This window comes from Rhagoletis pomonella, unplaced genomic scaffold, assembly GCF_013731165.1.
Source record: "Rhagoletis pomonella isolate Grant_MI unplaced genomic scaffold, Rhpom_1.0 Rhpom_scaffold_00002, whole genome shotgun sequence".
Taxonomy (NCBI): Eukaryota; Metazoa; Arthropoda; class Insecta; order Diptera; family Tephritidae; genus Rhagoletis; species Rhagoletis pomonella.
The window spans coordinates 67693800-67712538 of NW_023458556.1; the positions used below are offsets into that span (position 1 = coordinate 67693800).

The 18739-nt window shown below is 37.0% G+C and overlaps 3 protein-coding genes across 3 annotated transcripts in view; 1 reads left to right on the plus strand and 2 right to left on the minus strand.

The window, feature by feature from the left end:
• Window positions 1-4099, plus strand: part of LOC118754438 (mitosis initiation protein fs(1)Ya) — a 25383-nt gene extending 21284 nt beyond the window's left edge. Inside the window, exon 4 of the mRNA XM_036489317.1 lies at window positions 3740-4099. Coding sequence (XP_036345210.1) covers window positions 3740-3957 — 218 coding nt within the window. The 3' untranslated portion in view covers window positions 3958-4099. The remainder of the gene's footprint in view (window positions 1-3739) is intronic.
• A 15-nt stretch (window positions 4100-4114) lies between these two features.
• LOC118734016 (integrator complex subunit 4) lies at window positions 4115-7492 on the minus strand. Its single transcript, XM_036463700.1, has 3 exons — window positions 6463-7492; window positions 5868-6401; window positions 4115-5729 (listed from the first exon to the last, which is right to left on the minus strand). The coding sequence occupies exons 1-3, from the start codon at window positions 7393-7395 to the stop codon at window positions 4347-4349; spliced, it is 2850 nt and encodes a 949-aa protein (XP_036319593.1). The 5' UTR covers window positions 7396-7492; the 3' UTR covers window positions 4115-4346.
• A 5736-nt stretch (window positions 7493-13228) lies between these two features.
• LOC118734018 (puff-specific protein Bx42) lies at window positions 13229-15353 on the minus strand. The gene is made up of 2 exons (XM_036463701.1): window positions 14995-15353; window positions 13229-14941 (listed from the first exon to the last, which is right to left on the minus strand). The coding sequence occupies exons 1-2, from the start codon at window positions 15224-15226 to the stop codon at window positions 13542-13544; spliced, it is 1632 nt and encodes a 543-aa protein (XP_036319594.1). The 5' UTR covers window positions 15227-15353; the 3' UTR covers window positions 13229-13541.
• Between the last annotated feature and the right edge of the window lie 3386 nt (window positions 15354-18739).

Genomic DNA, 18739 nt, shown 5'->3' on the forward strand with positions numbered 1-18739 from the left:
CATAGTTTAGGAAGAGCCTGCCTGAAGCTATACAAAAAAGCAAAATATGCAAATGGATGTATATAATTGACAACAACCACGCTGTCGAGTTTAAATAGAGTCAAATCAGCTGCACTTGATAGTAGTTGGTTGAATAAGGAAAATGAATTAGCAACAAGAGTTTACGGGATGTACATAGCTCAGTGGTTAACGCTTCTGACTTTGAACTTTAGACTTTGTTGCTTTTTCAATTTTTCCTAATAAACAATCGTGGCACAAAGCTCAATAAAAATATTAAAAATAAATATTTATGTTTTCCTTGTTTTTTAACTTCAAAAGCGTACGAACGCACTATAGCTGAAATAAGCATTTTCTGCGACCAAAAAGCAACACATGCTTCCGAGAACCTTAAAAGACGTCGGTTTGAAAATCAACGAAATAGGCCCACAACCACACCCACCGCCCATATACCGGGTGTCCCAGACCATCCGTCCACCCCTCCTAAAATGGAGGACAATGTTTTTATTGGAAAACGGGAAAAAATATGAACTACCAAGTCGGGGATGCTTTATCTTTTGGTCGTATTACCGACTTCCAGTCTCGACCGGAAGTGGGTTAAACATACCGGAAGTCCATTATTTTAACCGGAACTCCATTCCAGTGAAACGTTTCTGACAAAAGTCACGTGTTTTTGTCCGCATAATCCGAATCTGTGGTATAAGCATGTATATCCCTTTTAAAAAAATGGAGTTCCGTTCCATCCACACGATGAATATTTATTCATTTTTGACTTTGATGACGTCTGAAAATAGTAATTTTATCAAACAGCATACACCAAGGGAAAGTAGATATAATGCCCTTTTATCGCATATATATGTATATCATTTTGGACGAGATCAGACAGAAGTCACTCCACGAAACAAGCACAACATGTTTATACGTAAAACATATCCGCCTTGCACTGCAGTTTAATATAATAAAATTCTAACACAAACTAAAACCAAAACCACAAACGTTTCAGCCATAGTGGAACATACGTACGACCGTTGGAAATGCCCATATACATATACTTTATTTTATGTACTGCATTAATGTTATTTGTTCCAATTCCTGTGCTGAACGATCATTTTTGAAACTAAAATTAATAAAAACCTATTTGAGATACTCTATGGAACAAGAAAGGCTACGTAACTTGGCTATTCTGTCTATTGAAAATTCTATGGCTTTATCTTTAAACTTTGATGAAATTTTATTAATAAATATCTTATCAAAATTAGATTGTAAATTTGCAATGTATAAACCCATGTTATTGAAAACCAAATTGATTAGATATTTAACTAACCGCCCTATTCCCACAACACTGACAAAATTCATCATATGACTATTGTCACAATTACTGCGCCTAAAACACAATATAAACATTGTTTCACCGTTGTCACTTACTCAGTAGGTCATAACAATAAAACTGACAATTGTCATACGACAGCTTAAAATAAATTTGCGGCATAGTATTAGGCGCAGTAGTAAAGGCAATAGTCAGCCGCTGAGTTTTGTCAGTGGTGTGGGAATAGGGCGGTAAAGTGAACACATTGTTAATAGTGTTGGGTAACTACTTACAGTGACGAGCAAAACTGTAACATGGTTTAACACTTTTTGTCTCAGCCACCGCTATATTTCCAAGTTCTAACGACTTTCATACTTTTGCTGTATATTCTTGTTGGTACAGCCCTACTCCCTAATGATTTGAAGTCAATACAACAACAATAAAAAAATCAGCAGACAAAAATGTAAATTAAGGCAGATGTTACAGTTTTGCACTCATATATTTTTAAGAGCTTTTTAACAATTTTCACGAAAAAAAGAACTACTAACACAATGTTCAGTACTCTTTTGCCTGTTTCAGTTCCTGGATGTGATTTGGCATACCTTATTTGTATCTTTGTAAAAATTCTGGAGGTATATCCTTAGTTCGCTTTCACAGCTCATGTACTCGATTTTACGGACTTTGATACTTATTAAGCTGTGCTTTTAGTTGATTTCGCAAATTCGATGAGATTCATGTCCGCGGTTTGTGGAGGTCATTTCAAATTAGCAAATTTTTGCTTTTGTATCCAGTCTTTGCGAACATATGCAGTATGTTTTGGGTGATTTTTCAGCAGAAACTCTCATTTTTCGACTACATCTTGCAAATTTTGTTGAAATATGAACAGATACTGTTCCTTACGCATAATGCGTACTAACGGACCAATAAAATTTTTGAAATACAACCCCAAACAATTAAGATCCTACCACTGTGATTCACAGTTTGCAGTACATGATGCGCTTAGGCTTAATTTGGGTCTTTGATCCAATACCATGCCCGGCCATCTGATTGAAAGCGATTAATTTAGTCTTGTCAGACCAAATAACCTTCAATTGAAACTTAAAAATATGTTTTTTATTGCATTCTGAACGGCCTAACATATCCCAATAGGCAACAGTTCGGTTTTCGTGCGATGCAGCGAAATGCTGCCACACTCGCACATGTATTATGATCAAATTTGCTTTTTTCTTCTTTATGATGCCTTTGAGCTCAAATTGGCAATTCTTCGCCTCGCTGTCTATTGATTTGCATTAAAGTTTAATACCTTAAGCGCTTCTGTAATAGTGGCTGCATCGCTACTTGCTTCTAAGTTCACAAGATATCGTACCGTAATATTTTTTAACAGACTTCCTTTGTCCTTGGGAACACTTAGGCTATATTTTTTCTAAGTCTTAACATTTTTAAGTAGAAAATACCAAAATTTTGTGCCACTTTTCGTGCGGTTCCGCCTTTCCGCAGTAAATCTATTATTTACATTTATGGTTCCTGATTAACTATGTTATTTACTGGTGATCCCTTCTTCAATAAAATACAATATAGAAAAAAGTCATCTGACTTCCAACTAAGTAAAAGATAACTGTCAAATGCAAAACTGAGAGTGAGTGCAAAACTGTAACATCTGCCTTAATTTACATTTTTGTCTGCTGGTTTTTTATTGTTGTTGTATTGACTTCAAATCATTATGAGAGAGGGAGTAGGGATGTACCAACAAGAATATTCAACAAAAGGATGAAAGTCGTTAGAACTTGGAAATATAGCGGTGGTTGAAATAAAAAGTGTTAAACCATGTTACAGTTTTGCCCGTCACTGTATGTGGTTTAAAGAATTTGCCACGGTCCTCAGATGATATAGTTACACCACTGTTCCTGCGTTTGTGTGACATCAAGGCGCACGCCACATATCGGAGAAGCTCGGCCAAACACTAGCATATTGAGGTTGCTCACACTTGTCTGGTTATCACGTTATCTGGTCATATTTTTTATTCAGTTTAGACCAATAAAATACACCATAGAATAATAATTCTTAACCACATAATCTGATAACCAGGCAAGTGTGAACAACCACATTGTGTAAACGCCAATCGATTGTTATTATTGTTATTATTATTAAAGCAATGAAAAAAGTGTTTGTTAATTCAGAAAGTCCGCATGATAAATCTTTTATTTAACATGGCATCACCCTTATTACATTTATGGAGAGACTCCAATGTCAGCTTGGAGTTTCTAGTTATATTCATGATTATATTCGTATTTGGAAAACATATGTACATATGTGTGCCGTTACAACATTATAAAACTTAATAATAATCACGCCCAACTCTAATCTGACATTGTGAAAACCCTCCTTTAAGGTAAAACAGTTAAGCAAAGAGATAGTTTTATTACAATTTCTTTGTAGGTTCTCTAATTCGCACACAGTCCATGATTGATGAAGAAGAACAAATTACACAGAAACGAAAGCGCTCCTATACGACAGATACAAAATCAATTTCAAATTATCATTATCAACGCAATTATAGTGATCCAGTTTCTCCAAGTTCAGACAGCTCTTTAGGACCAAAGCGTTTTCGGATACAAGGACGTAAACCGATCGAGCGTATGCGAAGGGACACTTGAGGTGGTAGTTGAAATAAAAAATTAATTAGAAATGAGGAAATGTTGAAAAAATTTGTGTTTGAAATAATTAAATGAGTAAATTTTATGTGATAATATATCTGTAATTTTTTTTTTATGATTACATGTACAAGATATTTAGGATATGAACTTAGAATAATGAAATAAAATTAAATATGTTGTATCAGTAATTGTTGTTAATACATTTTTTTTATTGTTTATGGAAAATAAATGTCTTACTTTTTCTTCAATACAGATCATTTACATTTATTTCTAATACACAAATTGGTATGTAATTTACTTTAAATTTCTTATCGAGATTATACATACATACATTGGTGCATATATACATCCATACATACATGCATGCCAAAACTGTTTCTATTGCCATCTTATATGCCACGTCGAACTGGTTTTGGTGCGAATAGTATTTTGGCGGGTTTACACAACTCTAACTCAGTACCCGGCCTCACAGATAAGCACAACGTAATGTCGACCGACGATGCCTCTGTCCAGACGCTATGCGAGAGCAAAATAGTAGTACGCAATCGCATGCTAGTTTCGTGCTCGCCCTGCTCGGTCATAATTTTCTTGAAGTCGGACAACTTTGGCACCACCGTGTGAACATGTTGATCAGGATATTTAATTTTGATACGCATTTCTTGTTTTTGAGTTTCTTGTAAATTGTCAAATTCCGCAACAAAAGGAAGCGCTGCAATTAATCCAGCAGTTACTTTAATAACATTGTCCTGTGCCATTTGTGCACATGGCTCGATAATTCGTGCTACACACATACGTATGTTGACATTCGCCGGTGGAATACGCACGGGCGAAGCTCTTTGTACTAGCGGCAAAATTTCGCGAAATACTCTTCCGGGCTTTGGATCCGAAATGTTACTTAACTGCGTAAGCAATGATGTTGTAAATGGATCTGGTTGGAACTCTTCCTTGTCATCTAGGAAGTTGCTGATGTCTGCAGCAGTTTGAAGTAGCATCTGACAGGGGCCAAGTGCACTTTGAGAGCGATCCCGCACAATAAGCACAAGATGCAGTGCACAAGCGCGCAAGCAAATTTGCTTTACAAGTAACATGTCACCATATGTGAGCCCAGAGAAGATGTGTTGCAATTTAAGGCAATTACGTATCAGTTGCGCTAATGACTCTTTTAGTGGTGCGCGACTGCGCTGCGTATTTGTGCAGCTTTGAAGCTGATCCAATTGTATTTGCCCCGCCAAGAATGTTTCCAAAAAATTTGCAGTACCGAACATTTCCGGATCGATTGCACCTAGACGTTGCAAATTGCTCTGGGCTGTCTTCAACAATGGAACTCGATCGCGAACTATACTAAAAATATCGTGTATATGTTGTAGTATTGTATTTAAGTACTCTCGTGAACTCTGTGCGCCTTTTAAAGGGTTGATAGGTTTCGTAGTGGAGGCACCTTCAATGGGTAATTGAGGTACGATTTGGGGCATAGCGTCGCGAATATACGCATAGTGTTTCAGTGTTACATCTGGAAACAAACTTATTAACGGCACTAAGTGCTCTGCGGCGTTGAAAAGTAAAATCAGTATACAAAGGTAGGCGGGGTCTTCTACGTCACGTTCTGCGCTGTCAAAAAACGGATGATCTTGCAGGAGGTGGGATGTGACGGCCATGCAGAGGTCGGGATGCTTCTGCCCAATTTTGCGCATACAACCAAAAGTAGAGTTCTTGTCTTGAGGATATTTGGAAAGCACATCAAGCAATTTTTGCACAACCATCAGAAGGCATGCCTGAAATAAAAGTTAATATAAAAACAGCACAATAAAATGCATCCCGGTTATAACTATTTAAAATACACAACCCAAAAAGGTTAAAAGCTAAGTTTACTGCCAGAAATTCAGAATACATTTTTTTGCGTTTCCGTTTACCTGTGTGGAAACACGACAAGCTCCCAACATCAAGTGCAATCCCTCGCGTACATCGACTGAATAGTCTTCCAATGAACTCAGCATTATTTCTAGTTGATCCTCGCGTAACACAATATGGCGCGCTATGGCGGTAAGGCTATAAATTGCTTTCAGGCGTACATCTTCGATTTCATCGTTGAACATATCTACTAGAAAATCCAGACATGTTACTGCGAAATCTGGGTTGCATAAAGCCAATTTGCACATTGAATCCACTGCAGCTGTGCGCACTTCTAAAAATTCATCCTCTAACCCATGCACTAGCGCCCCACAAGCCCCACTGGCTACAAGCGATATAGATTTAGAATCAAGTCGTTCCTGCGGTGCGTCATCAGCCCACCGTTTCCCAGTCGACCATTCACCACTCGCCACTAATTGTGCACCACGTTCATGGGCCGTTTTCTTTCGACGTAAATTGCTCATTAATTTTTTATCCAAAGTCTGATGCAAAAACTCTGAACTGACTAGCGTCATAAGACCTAAGTGCTCTGCAGCCTAAAAATGTAGTAAAGCATTTCAAAAAGACACGGTAGAATACAAGTTAAAGTATACATACTTGTGTACGTATCTGTATAGAAAGGTCGCAGAGTGCTCCACAGACTTTACCAAATGCGGCATCGATCAGGCGTATTTCCTCGTCTTCCTCCCCTTCACCAGGTATCATGTGGTCGGGATGTCTTATGCCCAGTTGGAATACTAATTGCAGTGCCTCTTTCCGTACGCATTCATAATCGTCTTTCATAGCTTCTACAGCACGTTGGTAAAGTGTGGGTGATAGAGTTGCGCCGCGCTCGCCTAGACATAATATAGATCTCAATGCCTGCGCACGTACTCCCGAATCTTGTGAATCTGCATAATGTCCTATTAAATCCATTACACCTTTTCGGGCATCATTTAGTGTTACAAAAGCTGACAGTACCAACAAAGCATATTTATGTGTATGGTAGGATTCTGATGTGAGCTGTTGTTGCGCAAAGTGGGCAATTTTCGTGACATGCGTTGACGGTAATAGTTTTATATTTTGTATGCCAATCTTGTGCAAACCATATAAGCCTTGTGCAATAACTTTTTGTGACCTCTCCTGTTTTAATATTCCAATGATGCCATCGACTAAAGCGTTGACCACCTCAGGTATTCCTACATCGGAAAAATCGGCAAGTAAGCCGAGGATTTTCACACGGACAGTGGTGTCACCATCCCGCTCTTGGCGGAATATTTCCATTAGACGGTGTATGACATCTTGTGATTCAGCAATTTGAGCATCATCCAATACAAGCTCATCTGCTATCTTCACCAATACTTCGATTAGATCCTTGCTGCCTTGCTGTCCATGACCTAGAGGAACTCCCTCCAATGCTGCCAAAATTTGCAATATATGGCTGCTCTTATTAACCTTAGCTGTTGTTTGAATGCGAATTTTTTTCTGAGGCTTCGAACCAATCTCGATAGTTTCCGTCAAGGAATGCGGCCTTTTCAATGCTGTGGCCATTTTACAATTAAAATTAACAAATTTTTACCAAAACACAAAATTGAGCTGCCTTGCTTCTTCTTTGTCCTGTTTATATTCACAATGAACTCGCTGATGAAACAGAACTCGTCACGAGTTCACCATTTATCATTATCGAGTTATTCTATAATCGATAAACTGAGTTTGATTTGCTAATGATTTTCAGCATGATTTTCTACGCTGAGCCCGGTCGAGTGAGAAAAATTGACTCAAAAAACCACATTTCGTGCCCCGAGACGAGAAATTAGCTATATCAAGTGTTTTTGTTGTGTTACACATCTTTTTGCGAACACAACAATTTGAAAATTCAGAAGGGAAATACACAGTAGGGGTCTTCCTTTATACATGTAAAAGCCTCGTAAACCTCGTAAAGCTCGTAAATTTAACAGCCTCGTAAAAGAACTGTCAAAATTTGTATGGAGCTCTATTTACGAGCCCTCGTAAATTTGGGAGACAAATTTGACGCGCAAACGACCTCGTAAACTTCAGTTTTGCCGAGGTGCCGAAATGTTTATACTAAAATGTATGATAAAATACTGAAAATAAAATAAAAAATAATACGCGAATAAAATAAATGAGTTTCCTGCACTAACTGTATTGACTTAGGTGTTCTGCTAATTTTCCGCATTTCCAATTGTGTTTTAGCCAATAGTTGTAGAGACAAAATGGCGGAATGTTCTGGAAAATACTATGAAACAAAAATTGCTTCACAACATCCTGGTTGATCTATAAAACAGTAACTTTACGCACCTATTTACACCTTTTCACAAAGGGGGCGTTCCCATAAAAGCCTCATAAACTTACGAGTTTTACACGGTTTAAGACTTTACAAGTTTAAGGGAATCCTTTAAGTATATACAGTAATAAAACTTTTCGCAGTTTTTTACCAAGTGGTCCCCGAGGAATATTTTTGGGTTGTGTCCAGCGTTTTCGTTTTCGCGCATGGCAACACTGACTGAGGGGAATTCCACCTCATGGTTACAAAAAGTTCTTTTCGTCGATAAAATATACAAAATTATCGCCCTCATTGCGAGAGTCGTGTCGAATACAAGTCGTTTTTCGAGAGTCGAATCGTATCGAAAATTTCACGCCATTTTCTGAAATTTCCACTCGACTAGTGTACTAAAACGGAAAATCATGGCAGCACTGCATAGTTTTCAACGATTTTCGTCGTTTACTTATTTCAGCACGACAGTAGACAATGCCAATGTTGTCGAGTCTTACAATTTATGCCTTGATTATAATGGACGGGGCGAATCGTAACAAATCGCGGCGAATTCGTAAGGATCTATTGATTTTACATTGTTCCGTTTTACGATACGTTTACGTGCATTATAACCATTTGCATTCATTTCCCATACAATAGATAATTAAGTGAAAGTTCATCCATTATCATTCATTAGCCTAATTTCCGACTTACGCAATGAGGCTAAGTATACATGACACCACTGTGTTTTGTATGACACTGTATGACGATGGGTACTGTGGTGACACTCAGATGGCGCCGTGTTCAAATCAGTACACTGGTTAATGCGCTGACACCACAGGTAGTGTCGGCGTTATTGAGCTAGAGCAATAAAAATCGCGCTATTATCCATGTCGTTTCTATAAACTGGAAAACTCAATTCTTAATTATAGCACTGAATGGAGTTTTCTTAAGACTAGGTTCACACAGAGCAACTTTTGTTGCTCATTTTCGGCAATTTCTCTTTTGGTGTTGCCCTTCGCGTTCACACAGAGAACTTTTATTGTACACAATTGTTGTTGTCAGCTCTGAACGGCCAACTAGAATTACTCAAACGAACGAGTGCCCTACCCCCTTCCTCGTCTCCCCCTCTCCCTCAAATAACGAGTTGCCGCGACAAAAGTCTGAATCTAGACTAAATATATACTTAAAATTAAAAAAAATATCCATTATAAGATTATATTTTAGTGAAAAATGTATTTCTTTTTTTTGTAAATTTATCAAGTAAAATTCTAAATTTCCGAATAAAAATATTTAAGTATTTATTAAAAAAAACAAGCTTTGTATAGTCATAGAGACTCTAATGCCTGCCAGCGCATCCACAGTTCATTAAGCACACCCAAGTTTGAGCGCCCATCACCCGAAGCTCCTCAAAAATACTTAATATGTATTCTACACTTTGAACGTCACAAATATAATATGAATCATACACACATACAATAGTAATTGCTATGAATTGCTATGGAATAAATTCAGGCCATGTATTTGTTGGAGATTCCTTTGGTTATGGTGGTAATAAGTTCAGCCAGCACATTCAATGGTCCATTACCCGGAGCTGCTCCAACATGATGAGTAGATTTTAGTGAGCCTCACATGCCACTGCCTCTAATAACAAGCTGCATATCTGAATATTAGAAAATAAATAGCAATTATCTATTAACATTTTAAGAAGTGTTTTCCTACGAAATAATCTGTGCCACCCTGCCATAACACGGTTGTTGCTCCCTTTCATATCACAGTAATTTTGTATACAACTCTGAATCAGACGAGTACTCAAAAAGGTTTAGTGCTGTATATACCAGAGAGCTGCATGGATACACTCAAATTACATTTTAAGTCACTCGCTTTCTTTTCACATCTGCACACACTCGCACTCATTTATTTCCAAACATAACGTGCGATAGCATTGAAAAAACCTTGTCGATTGAGTGAGTAATTCACATTATCAAGTGCTCGATTCAAATACCAAGTGCTTGATTTGAAAAACAAGTGCATGACATAACTGCTGTAATGAAAGTATCAAAGAAAAACATTTGTTGTTGTTGTTGTATTTGAAGGACTGAGTTTATGCAGCAGCGGCATTTCGCATTTGTGTACCTCCCACCAATTAATTATATCGAAGTCCGTATGAAAATATACCTCAATATTTTCATATCGCCGCAGCTCTGCAGTAGCTTTATCAGTTCTGCTCACAAAGGTAGGTTGTTTAAGAAGACCTGAAAACATCTCAAAGTTGTCTGAAGGTAACAAAGGTGTATCCGCAATTTGTGGTTCCGTTGTACTGTCAGAATTCTCAGTTAACGTTCTCATAATTTGTAAACATTTCTCTTTTCTGTACCTTTGCTCAGATTCGGTAAAGTTATTGAGCTCTTTTGCTGGCGGGTATAAAAAAAGCACAATTTTGTGCAAATCTGTTAGTTTTCAACAGCAACTGTTTTTAAATAATAAAGCAACTTATTTTTCAAGTCCCTTATAAAGCCGATGTCTTATGAGGTAACATTGCATTTCTTTTGTAGACTAGTTATATAAATGTACGTCAGGTGCATAACTAAATAATTTAGTAAAACGAATATATTTAAAAAAATACTTCATCAATATACATTTTTTCAAAATTGTCGTATTCTCTACTAATTGTTTGAAGTCAATGAGTGTCATTCGATTGCTCGACTTGCTTTTCATAACAGCTTTTTTCACTCGCTTGACTTGATTTGGAAAGAGTATATAAATGCCATATTTGAAATCAAATGAGTACACTGCAGCTAAACATTGATTTCAAAACTAACTATCAGGCTAACCGAATATTCGCGGCTTGCGTTTTGGTACGCACGCCGTAGAATTTTTTTCTTGCGTCACCCTAAATTGGCTTGCGTGCGTTTGTATTTGATTTCATTGAGTGAAATGTCAAATCAAAATGTCACGCAGAACAAAAATTGGAAATTGAGTTAGCTTCGTACGCACGCCGTTCAATTTCGGCTGGTCTCATACAAGTTGTATGCGCATGAGAAATTTTTGACAGTAAATTGGCGGCGTGCGTGAATATTAGGTTAGCCTGTATGAATCTCACTGTTTGTACGGTGTTTCTCACTAACTTTATAGAGTTCACAGCAATGAGTTCATACTGTTTAGATGGAAGTGAGTAAACTCATGCTGTTGTCTGGTATATACTGTGGGCAGAGCCTTTAGTTCACTGCAAAGGAATCGATTACTTTTTCAATTCCTTGAAGTAATTTCAAATGGAATTGTTTTTTTCTTTAATCCCATTACAAGGAATTTCATATTGTAATTGGAATAAATTACGTGCTAGTAATGTAATTTCTTTTATTTCAATTCCTTTGAAAGGAATTGAAAATGTAATTTTTTTTCCAATTCCTTTGAAAGGAATTGAAAATGTAATTGATTTTTTTTCCAATTCCATTCCTCAAAGTAATTTAAAACGTAATCGAAAAATTTATAAAAAAAAATTTTTTACTGTTGAATTGCAATAGCTTTGTTAAATTTCCTGCTAGTATTTCATACAAAAAATTATTGCACTTTCACTTAACCCTTGCAAACTTGTTTATTTATCCATCGATTTTCATCGGTAGTAGTGTTTTAACCCGCAAAACAAGCAGAGTTTGGCTAGTCTATACTAATATATATTTTGAAAGGCGTTTTTTTCTGTTCGCAAAGCTCGAGAAAGGCCGTACCGATTTTTTTGAAATTTCGGAATCTACTGCAGACTTTCCAAGGATGGTTATAGCTAAAAAAAGTTTCGATATAGAAAGAGGGCGTGGCACCTCCCATACAAACCGAATTTTTCAAACTGCATATATTTGTGGTAGAGGACTAGAACTGGGTATGGTGATATCTATATACATATATAAGACCAATAAACCCATATAAACCGAACTTTCATATTGCATATTTCTGGAAGTGTTCATGGTAGACTGTAAGCCTTTTTAAAACTCTTTAGTTTGACACCCACATGCCAACATTGCATTTACTTTATCAATTTAACTGAGTTACAATTTCCAAATAGGTGGCAGCCCCCTCAAAAATATTTCCAACAGTTATCTTTCTCAAACCTTTTTAATTTGATACCCAAATTGTAAAATTTTATTTATTTTATCAATGTAATTTATTTAAATTTTCAAACAGATGGCAACCCTCCTCAAACATATTTTCGGCAGTAAGCCTTCTTAAAACTCTTTAGTTTGACACCCACATGGCAATATTTAATTTTTTTTAACAATTTGACTGAGTTTAAATTTTCAAATAGGAGGCCACCCTCGTCAAAAATACTTCCAGCAGTTATCTTTCTTAAACCTCTTTAACTTAATACCCATATTGTAATAATTCATTGATTTTAAATTAATTAAATTTTAAAATAGGTGGCAACCCACCAAATTTTTGCGATATCATGGGTCTGGTATTATACCGAATAATAAAAAAAATATTATTCAAATCGGTTCAGCCGTTCTCGGGTTTTGATGACCGTGACATACGAACACAACATTTTTATATATATATAGACATACATAGAAGATGTCCAATGTGTGCTTTCGATTTTAATCTTTGACCACAACAAAAATTCCACATTGTATATTCGTGAATGAACTTTCAGTTTCTCGATTACTTTTACAATTCCTTTGAGTAATTGGAAAAACTAAAGTACTCTTGCAATTCCAGGTAAAGGAATTGAAAAAAAATCAATTACATTTTCAATTCCTTTCAAAGGAATTGGAAAAAAAAATTACATTACTAGCACGTAATTTATTCCAATTACAATATGAAATTCCTTGTAATGGAATTAAAGAAAAACCCAATTACATTTGAAATTACTTCAAGGAATTGAAAAAGTAATCGATTCCTTTGCTGTGGACTGAAGGAATTGATTCCTAATTACAATTCCTTGTAATCTGTAATTGGGAGTAATTTAATTCCTAAAGGAGTCATTACGACCCAGCTCTGACTGTGGGGAAATGTGCTGAACGGGAGAGGTAATGTTCTTAATCAGAAATTCTTGAGCTAAACTTTGGAACTGTCCAAGAGTACTGCAATTGAATACTTGTAATTTGACAGAAATATTCGTCAGTTAAGATAATTTGGGGATTTCACTGCTTTATTTAACATTCTTCATTGTTGTCATACATGAAGGAATTTTAACCGTAACTTTTCTATTTACTAGAACTTATATACCAATCAAAGCAAAGGCCAAACATCCATACCAATGTATTTCCTACGTGAATTTAAAAAGTTGTATTCTTCTCCTGAAAAGTTTCAAAATTGTCAACTTGGCCCTTTTGTATTGATGGTAAACGATATACATATATATACATAACATATATGTATATAAATCTCCACATTCTTCAACTTATATTAGTAGTGGTTACAATTTGTTTCCCTAGTCTTTCCTGCGCTTCTTCTCGGAATTACTACGATCACTCTTATCCTCTGATCGCTTTGGTGCCTTTTTAGCCATATTCAAGAACTGATCCAAACCGAATGGATCCTCTTCTTTCTCGAATTGAACCGGACCAGATCGTTGAGCGGCACTACCAGCACCGCGCGAAGTTCCGGAAAACTCCTTATCTGGCACGAAGCGTTGTGTATTCACAATGCGGTCCAAGTCCGCTCCATAGGCATCATTATCTAACTGCTTACTCGGTCTGTACAGATGCGAGGCCAAGGAATTGGAATCACGCCACGGTTTGTCGTATACATTATATACTTCGTCGTCACCGTAGCCCGAATCCATACCCTTTGTTGTATTGAAAAGGCGCTGGTCAAACATTGTTTCACCATTGCCAGAGGTCTTCGCTGGCATACCCAACGCTATTTGCTCCGAAATATCACGTTCTCGTTCACGTTGCAATTTCGATCGCTTTTCCGGTGCTGCACGTGCCAAATTTCGATCACGTTGACGTTCACGATGACGTTCGGCCCTCAGTTCATTACGCTCGCGTGTTTCTGGATTCAAAGCAGCTGGGTCATCCGGTTGACGCAGACCAGCGCGCTCCTCTCGAGCACGCTGCGCCATCATCCTTAGCATATCTTCCTTCTTTTCTTTTTCTTTTTGCGCCAGCTTCTTTTCGAGCGTTGCACGCGCCTCTACCGCTTCTCGGGCTTTACGATCAGCTATGTATAAAGCCTCAGCCATTTTTGCGAATTTTTCACTAATATGAACTTGTTGCAATCCTCGGCCATCAGCAGCCAAACGTTTATCCAGCGGAATCGTATAACCCTTGGCATTCTTCCAATTCGAAATGCAAGGTGGTATTTTCCATTCCTTTTGCTCTTTAACAGTAACTTTGCGCGAAGGCGAGTGCAGTACCGGTGCGGGAGGTGATGGTGGACCACGGGGTATTTTTTTATTTATCCGAAACTTTGGTGGTTCCATTGGATCTTGTTGTGCCTCAACCATACGTATAACTCTTTGCTTTGCTCCAGAATTGAAGGCATCACCTTGTTGTGATGGCGTGTAACGTATATACTGTGCTGGAGCTGTTTTCTCAGCATGCCGCACTGGCATAGCAGCAGCTATCTTCGCATTTGTTAACTTTTCCAAAGCTCGTTGAGTTTCCTCTGTTGTATCTGCAACGGTTTCAGCGTCGGGTCGCCGCAGTTCTTCTGCATCTTCAGCGAGAACTTCCGCTGGGAGTAACTGTGATATAGACGAATAAACAATTTTGTCCTTTCCATGCCCTTGCCGGGCAATAGCATCATATTTGATTTTTCCCTTTTCATCTAGGCGTACTGCTAGAGCGTTCGATTTTTTGTTTAAATTAGAAGGACTTCCCATACCTGCAAAAAATGTGTTTACCTATTACGATTTATAGTTAAGTTGTGCACCTTACACAATGGATATTGAGCCACGTGTATTTCAGGAAAGGCACCCCCATCTCCGAAATCTGCTTCGGTGCGTGGTATCCAATCCTTGCGTTGGCCATACGGAGGTGCAGCAATCTTCGCAGACACTAAAGCACCCATGGGTGCACCAATAATCCTCGATTTTTGTGCAACGCGGCGTTCATCTTCCCTGTCCCAAACTGGGTTTGAGGGCGAAGGTAAAATACTTGATAAAGACATTATGCCACCTTGTTTTAACTATTTTCAATTTCCCCGCAGGATAGCCTAAAACTGGAATAAAATTTACAGGACCGATAAAAATAAACTGCGTGAAAAAATTGTTATTATAAGGGACACACTAGGAATGGAAAAGTCGACTCTGACTATAGTCAAAAATCGACTTATCGCTAAAAAAACTCGACTTTTTGGAATCGACTTCAGTCACCTCAGTTTGACTGCAATCGACTCATGTACACGGTTGCCATACGTCCCATTTTCGGTAGGACTGTCCCGGCTATAAGAGCTATGTCCCGATCCCGGCATGAACCAATTAGAACAGATCTGACCGGTTGAGAAGCAGCCATTTGTAATAGCAATTGAGAAAAAAATTGTGACGTTCGCAATTTTGAAGTTTGCTATTTCTGTTTTGCTTCTTTCTTTGTGTGTATTATGTCGGTGGTTTATTTCAGTGATTTTAAAGCGATTTTCAATAAATTTTTTGTGCAAATGTAATTAAAATGAAGTGCGCGGTGATTGGATGCAAAAACACGTACAAAATAATAAATTGGTTCGCACTAACATGTGCTACAAAATTGTTTGCCTTTTTTTCTTTATGCTTCGTGTTCATATTCTTTGTTTACTTTTCAAAGAAAATAACATTACGCCGAAATTACAAACGTCAGCCAGGAAATTACTTTTTTCTTATGCTTCATCTTGTCAGATCTTGTGTAGTTGGATCATGCGATCCCGGTACACTACCTGCCGAGACGCAAAATGTCCCGGCTTTTGGCAAGAAAAAAATTTAGACATCTAGTTGTAAAAAAATTAGAACTCTTTAAATATTTAAATATTCACATATTCTATTTACTAATCGCCACTGTACGCCGTATGGTAAAAATAAGGCTTTCTGCACATTGGTCGTCCAATCATAGTTGCTTCATCGTCACAATCATGATGCAACGATTTCATGACGACTACACTTTCGCACACTCGGTTGTGATATTTCTATTCATTTGGCGTCTAAAAATTCACTTGGAGCAGGTTTTTTCTGCTTTTCTGGTTGATATTTTCGCGAAATATTTACAAAAACCTGAAATTTTTAAAATATAGACTGTGCTGCAACAATTCTAGACATCATTTTTCATTAATCTCTCTTCTTTTCTTTTCCTGAAATGTGTTTTGTTCATGCACACAGAGACTTTTTACAATTTCGTCATATTTTATAGGTAAAACGCTCACATTTATTGAATTTTAATGCAATTATCCACTTTTTAATAATATACACAGATTTTATGCAAAAAATACTAATTTTTATGCAATTTTAATGCAAATATTAACTTTTTCACTAAGTTTTCCCCATAAAATGTAAACAAACAATCCGTGCTCAACGATAGCAAACGACAGTGCCGTTTATATCCGTTTCTGCATTTTCTACGATTTGCCGATAACTAGCCGATAACGACAAGTGTGCAGATCTCCTTTGAAATGCATGTGCTCGGCTCAAATTTTCAAGGCGAGACGATAACGCAATTATGATTGGACGACAAGTGTGCAGATAGCCTAAGGTTTGTAATTGTGGCCCGGGGTAAAATCATGAACCAAAAATACAAGATCACGTAAGAACGCGACTTTGTATTTGTAACTGGTTTTGAGAAAAAAGTTTGCGAAAGCGGGTTCGTCAGCTGAGCGTTTGTTTACATCACAAGCACCACTATTTTACACTTTTATTCAAGTAAAGAAGAGTTAATTCAACATGACAACACATTTTAAAGCATTTTGTTGCATCATTTTACCTAAATTGTGCTTTTAAAGTGGCTGACAATAATTTTGGCTAATTATGGTTTTCGTGGTTTTCTTTGCTTTGTTTACTTTTTGCTCGTTTTCCAGTGAAACAAGATGGCGTAGAACCCGCTAAAAAAAATCGTCTTTTTTCACTCTCTTGTTCTTACGTGATCATGTGTCTTTCGTTCATGGGGGTAAAATGAATGAAGTACACAGCACAGTATACAGTAAGGCTATCTGCACACTAGTCGTCCAATCATAGTTGCGTTATCGTCTCGCCCTAAAATTTTGAGCCGAGCGCATGCTTTTTAAAGGAGATCTGCACACTTGTCGTTGTAGGCTAGTTATCGGCAGATCATTGAAGATGCAGAAACGGATAAGTACGGCACTGTCGTTTACTAATCGTTGTGCACGCATTGTTTGTTTATATTTTATGGGAAACAATTGAATGGTCGCCGCAAATAACGTTGGAAGCGACAATTTGTTCAAAGCTAGTTTCCTTGATTTTAAAGATATTAATGTGTATATTTTATTTTTTTAAAGGCAAGATTCTTGAAGAGTGCTATACCGAAAAAGTAGAAAACCAAATTAAATCCCCGTTTGCGCGTCAGTAAACAAGTTTTTTTTTTTATTTTGTAAAATTATAATTTTGTCGATTACAACGTTATTTGAGGCGACCATTCAATTAGTGAAAAAGTTAATATTTGCATTAAAATGAGTGGCCCGTAGTCATAGTCAAAATAAAGTCGACTTTAAAGTTAGTTGCAGCTTTTTGACATAATTTTCAATGGGATATCTGTCAAAAAAGCTGCAACTAACTTTAAAGTCGACTTTATTTTGAATATGACTACGGGCCAATGTTTTTTGCACAAAATCTGTGGAAATTATTAAGAAGTGGATAATTGCAATAAAATTCAATAAATTTGAGAGTTTTAACTATAAAATATAACGAAATTGTAAAGTCTCTGCGTGCGTGCACAAAACAAATTTTAGGAAAAGAAGAGAAGAGATATTACTGAAAAATTATGTCTGGAATTGTTGCAGAACAGTCCATATTTTAAAAATTGCAGGTTTTTGTAAATATTTCGCGAAAATATCAACCAGAAAAACAGAAAATACCTGCTCCAAGTAAATTTTTAGACGCGAAATGAATTGAAATATCACGACCGAGTGTGCGAAGGTGTAGTCGTCATGTAATCGTTGCACCATGATTGCGACGATGAAGCAACTATGATTGGACGACCAATGTGCAGAAAGCCTAAACCAGCCATTGACAATGTGCTTATTTGAAAGTTAATACATGAAATATTGTAGAATTTTGTTGTCATTATTCCATAGGCAATGACCGGTGCAAAAATACCCACAAATGTTTGTTGATATATTTGAATTGCAAATCTAAACAGCAAATTTCATAAAAAACTAATTTTATATTGTTAATTACTACATGGGAAGTGGGCTGGTTACTGACAGATTTCGCCAAAATTTAATACTAACCTAAATTATACCAAAGGCAACTTCGGTACCGACTTTCGTTAAAATATCTAAATTTTGTTCGAGTTAGCGTGTTTACAAACAGACACAGCTGAACCAATTCATCTCGTCGTTCTGAATATTTTGATATATGTATATGTATGTAACTGCCATCCCTAAATTGGCGCGTCAAGCGCCAAACAACTGTCAAAAATCCTCATGCCCATACAATTTGTATGAAGCATCCCACAATAACGCGGCGCTAACGCCGAGCAAATGGAA

Bases quoted from the DNA above. Each gene is read 5' to 3' on its own strand.
- LOC118734016 (XM_036463700.1), bottom strand. From the start codon at position 7,395: ATGGCCACAGCATTGAAAAGGCCGCATTCCTTGACGGAAACTATCGAG. The intron at 6,402-6,462 runs GTATGTATACTT...CTACATTTTTAG, and splicing joins CTATACAGATACGTACACAA to GCTGCAGAGCACTTAGGTCT. The intron at 5,730-5,867 runs GTAAACGGAAAC...CTTTTATTTCAG, and splicing joins CTTGTCGTGTTTCCACACAG to GCATGCCTTCTGATGGTTGT.
- LOC118734018 (XM_036463701.1), bottom strand. From the start codon at position 15,226: ATGTCTTTATCAAGTATTTTACCTTCGCCCTCAAACCCAGTTTGGGAC. The intron at 14,942-14,994 runs GTAAGGTGCACA...CATTTTTTGCAG, and splicing joins CGTGGCTCAATATCCATTGT to GTATGGGAAGTCCTTCTAAT.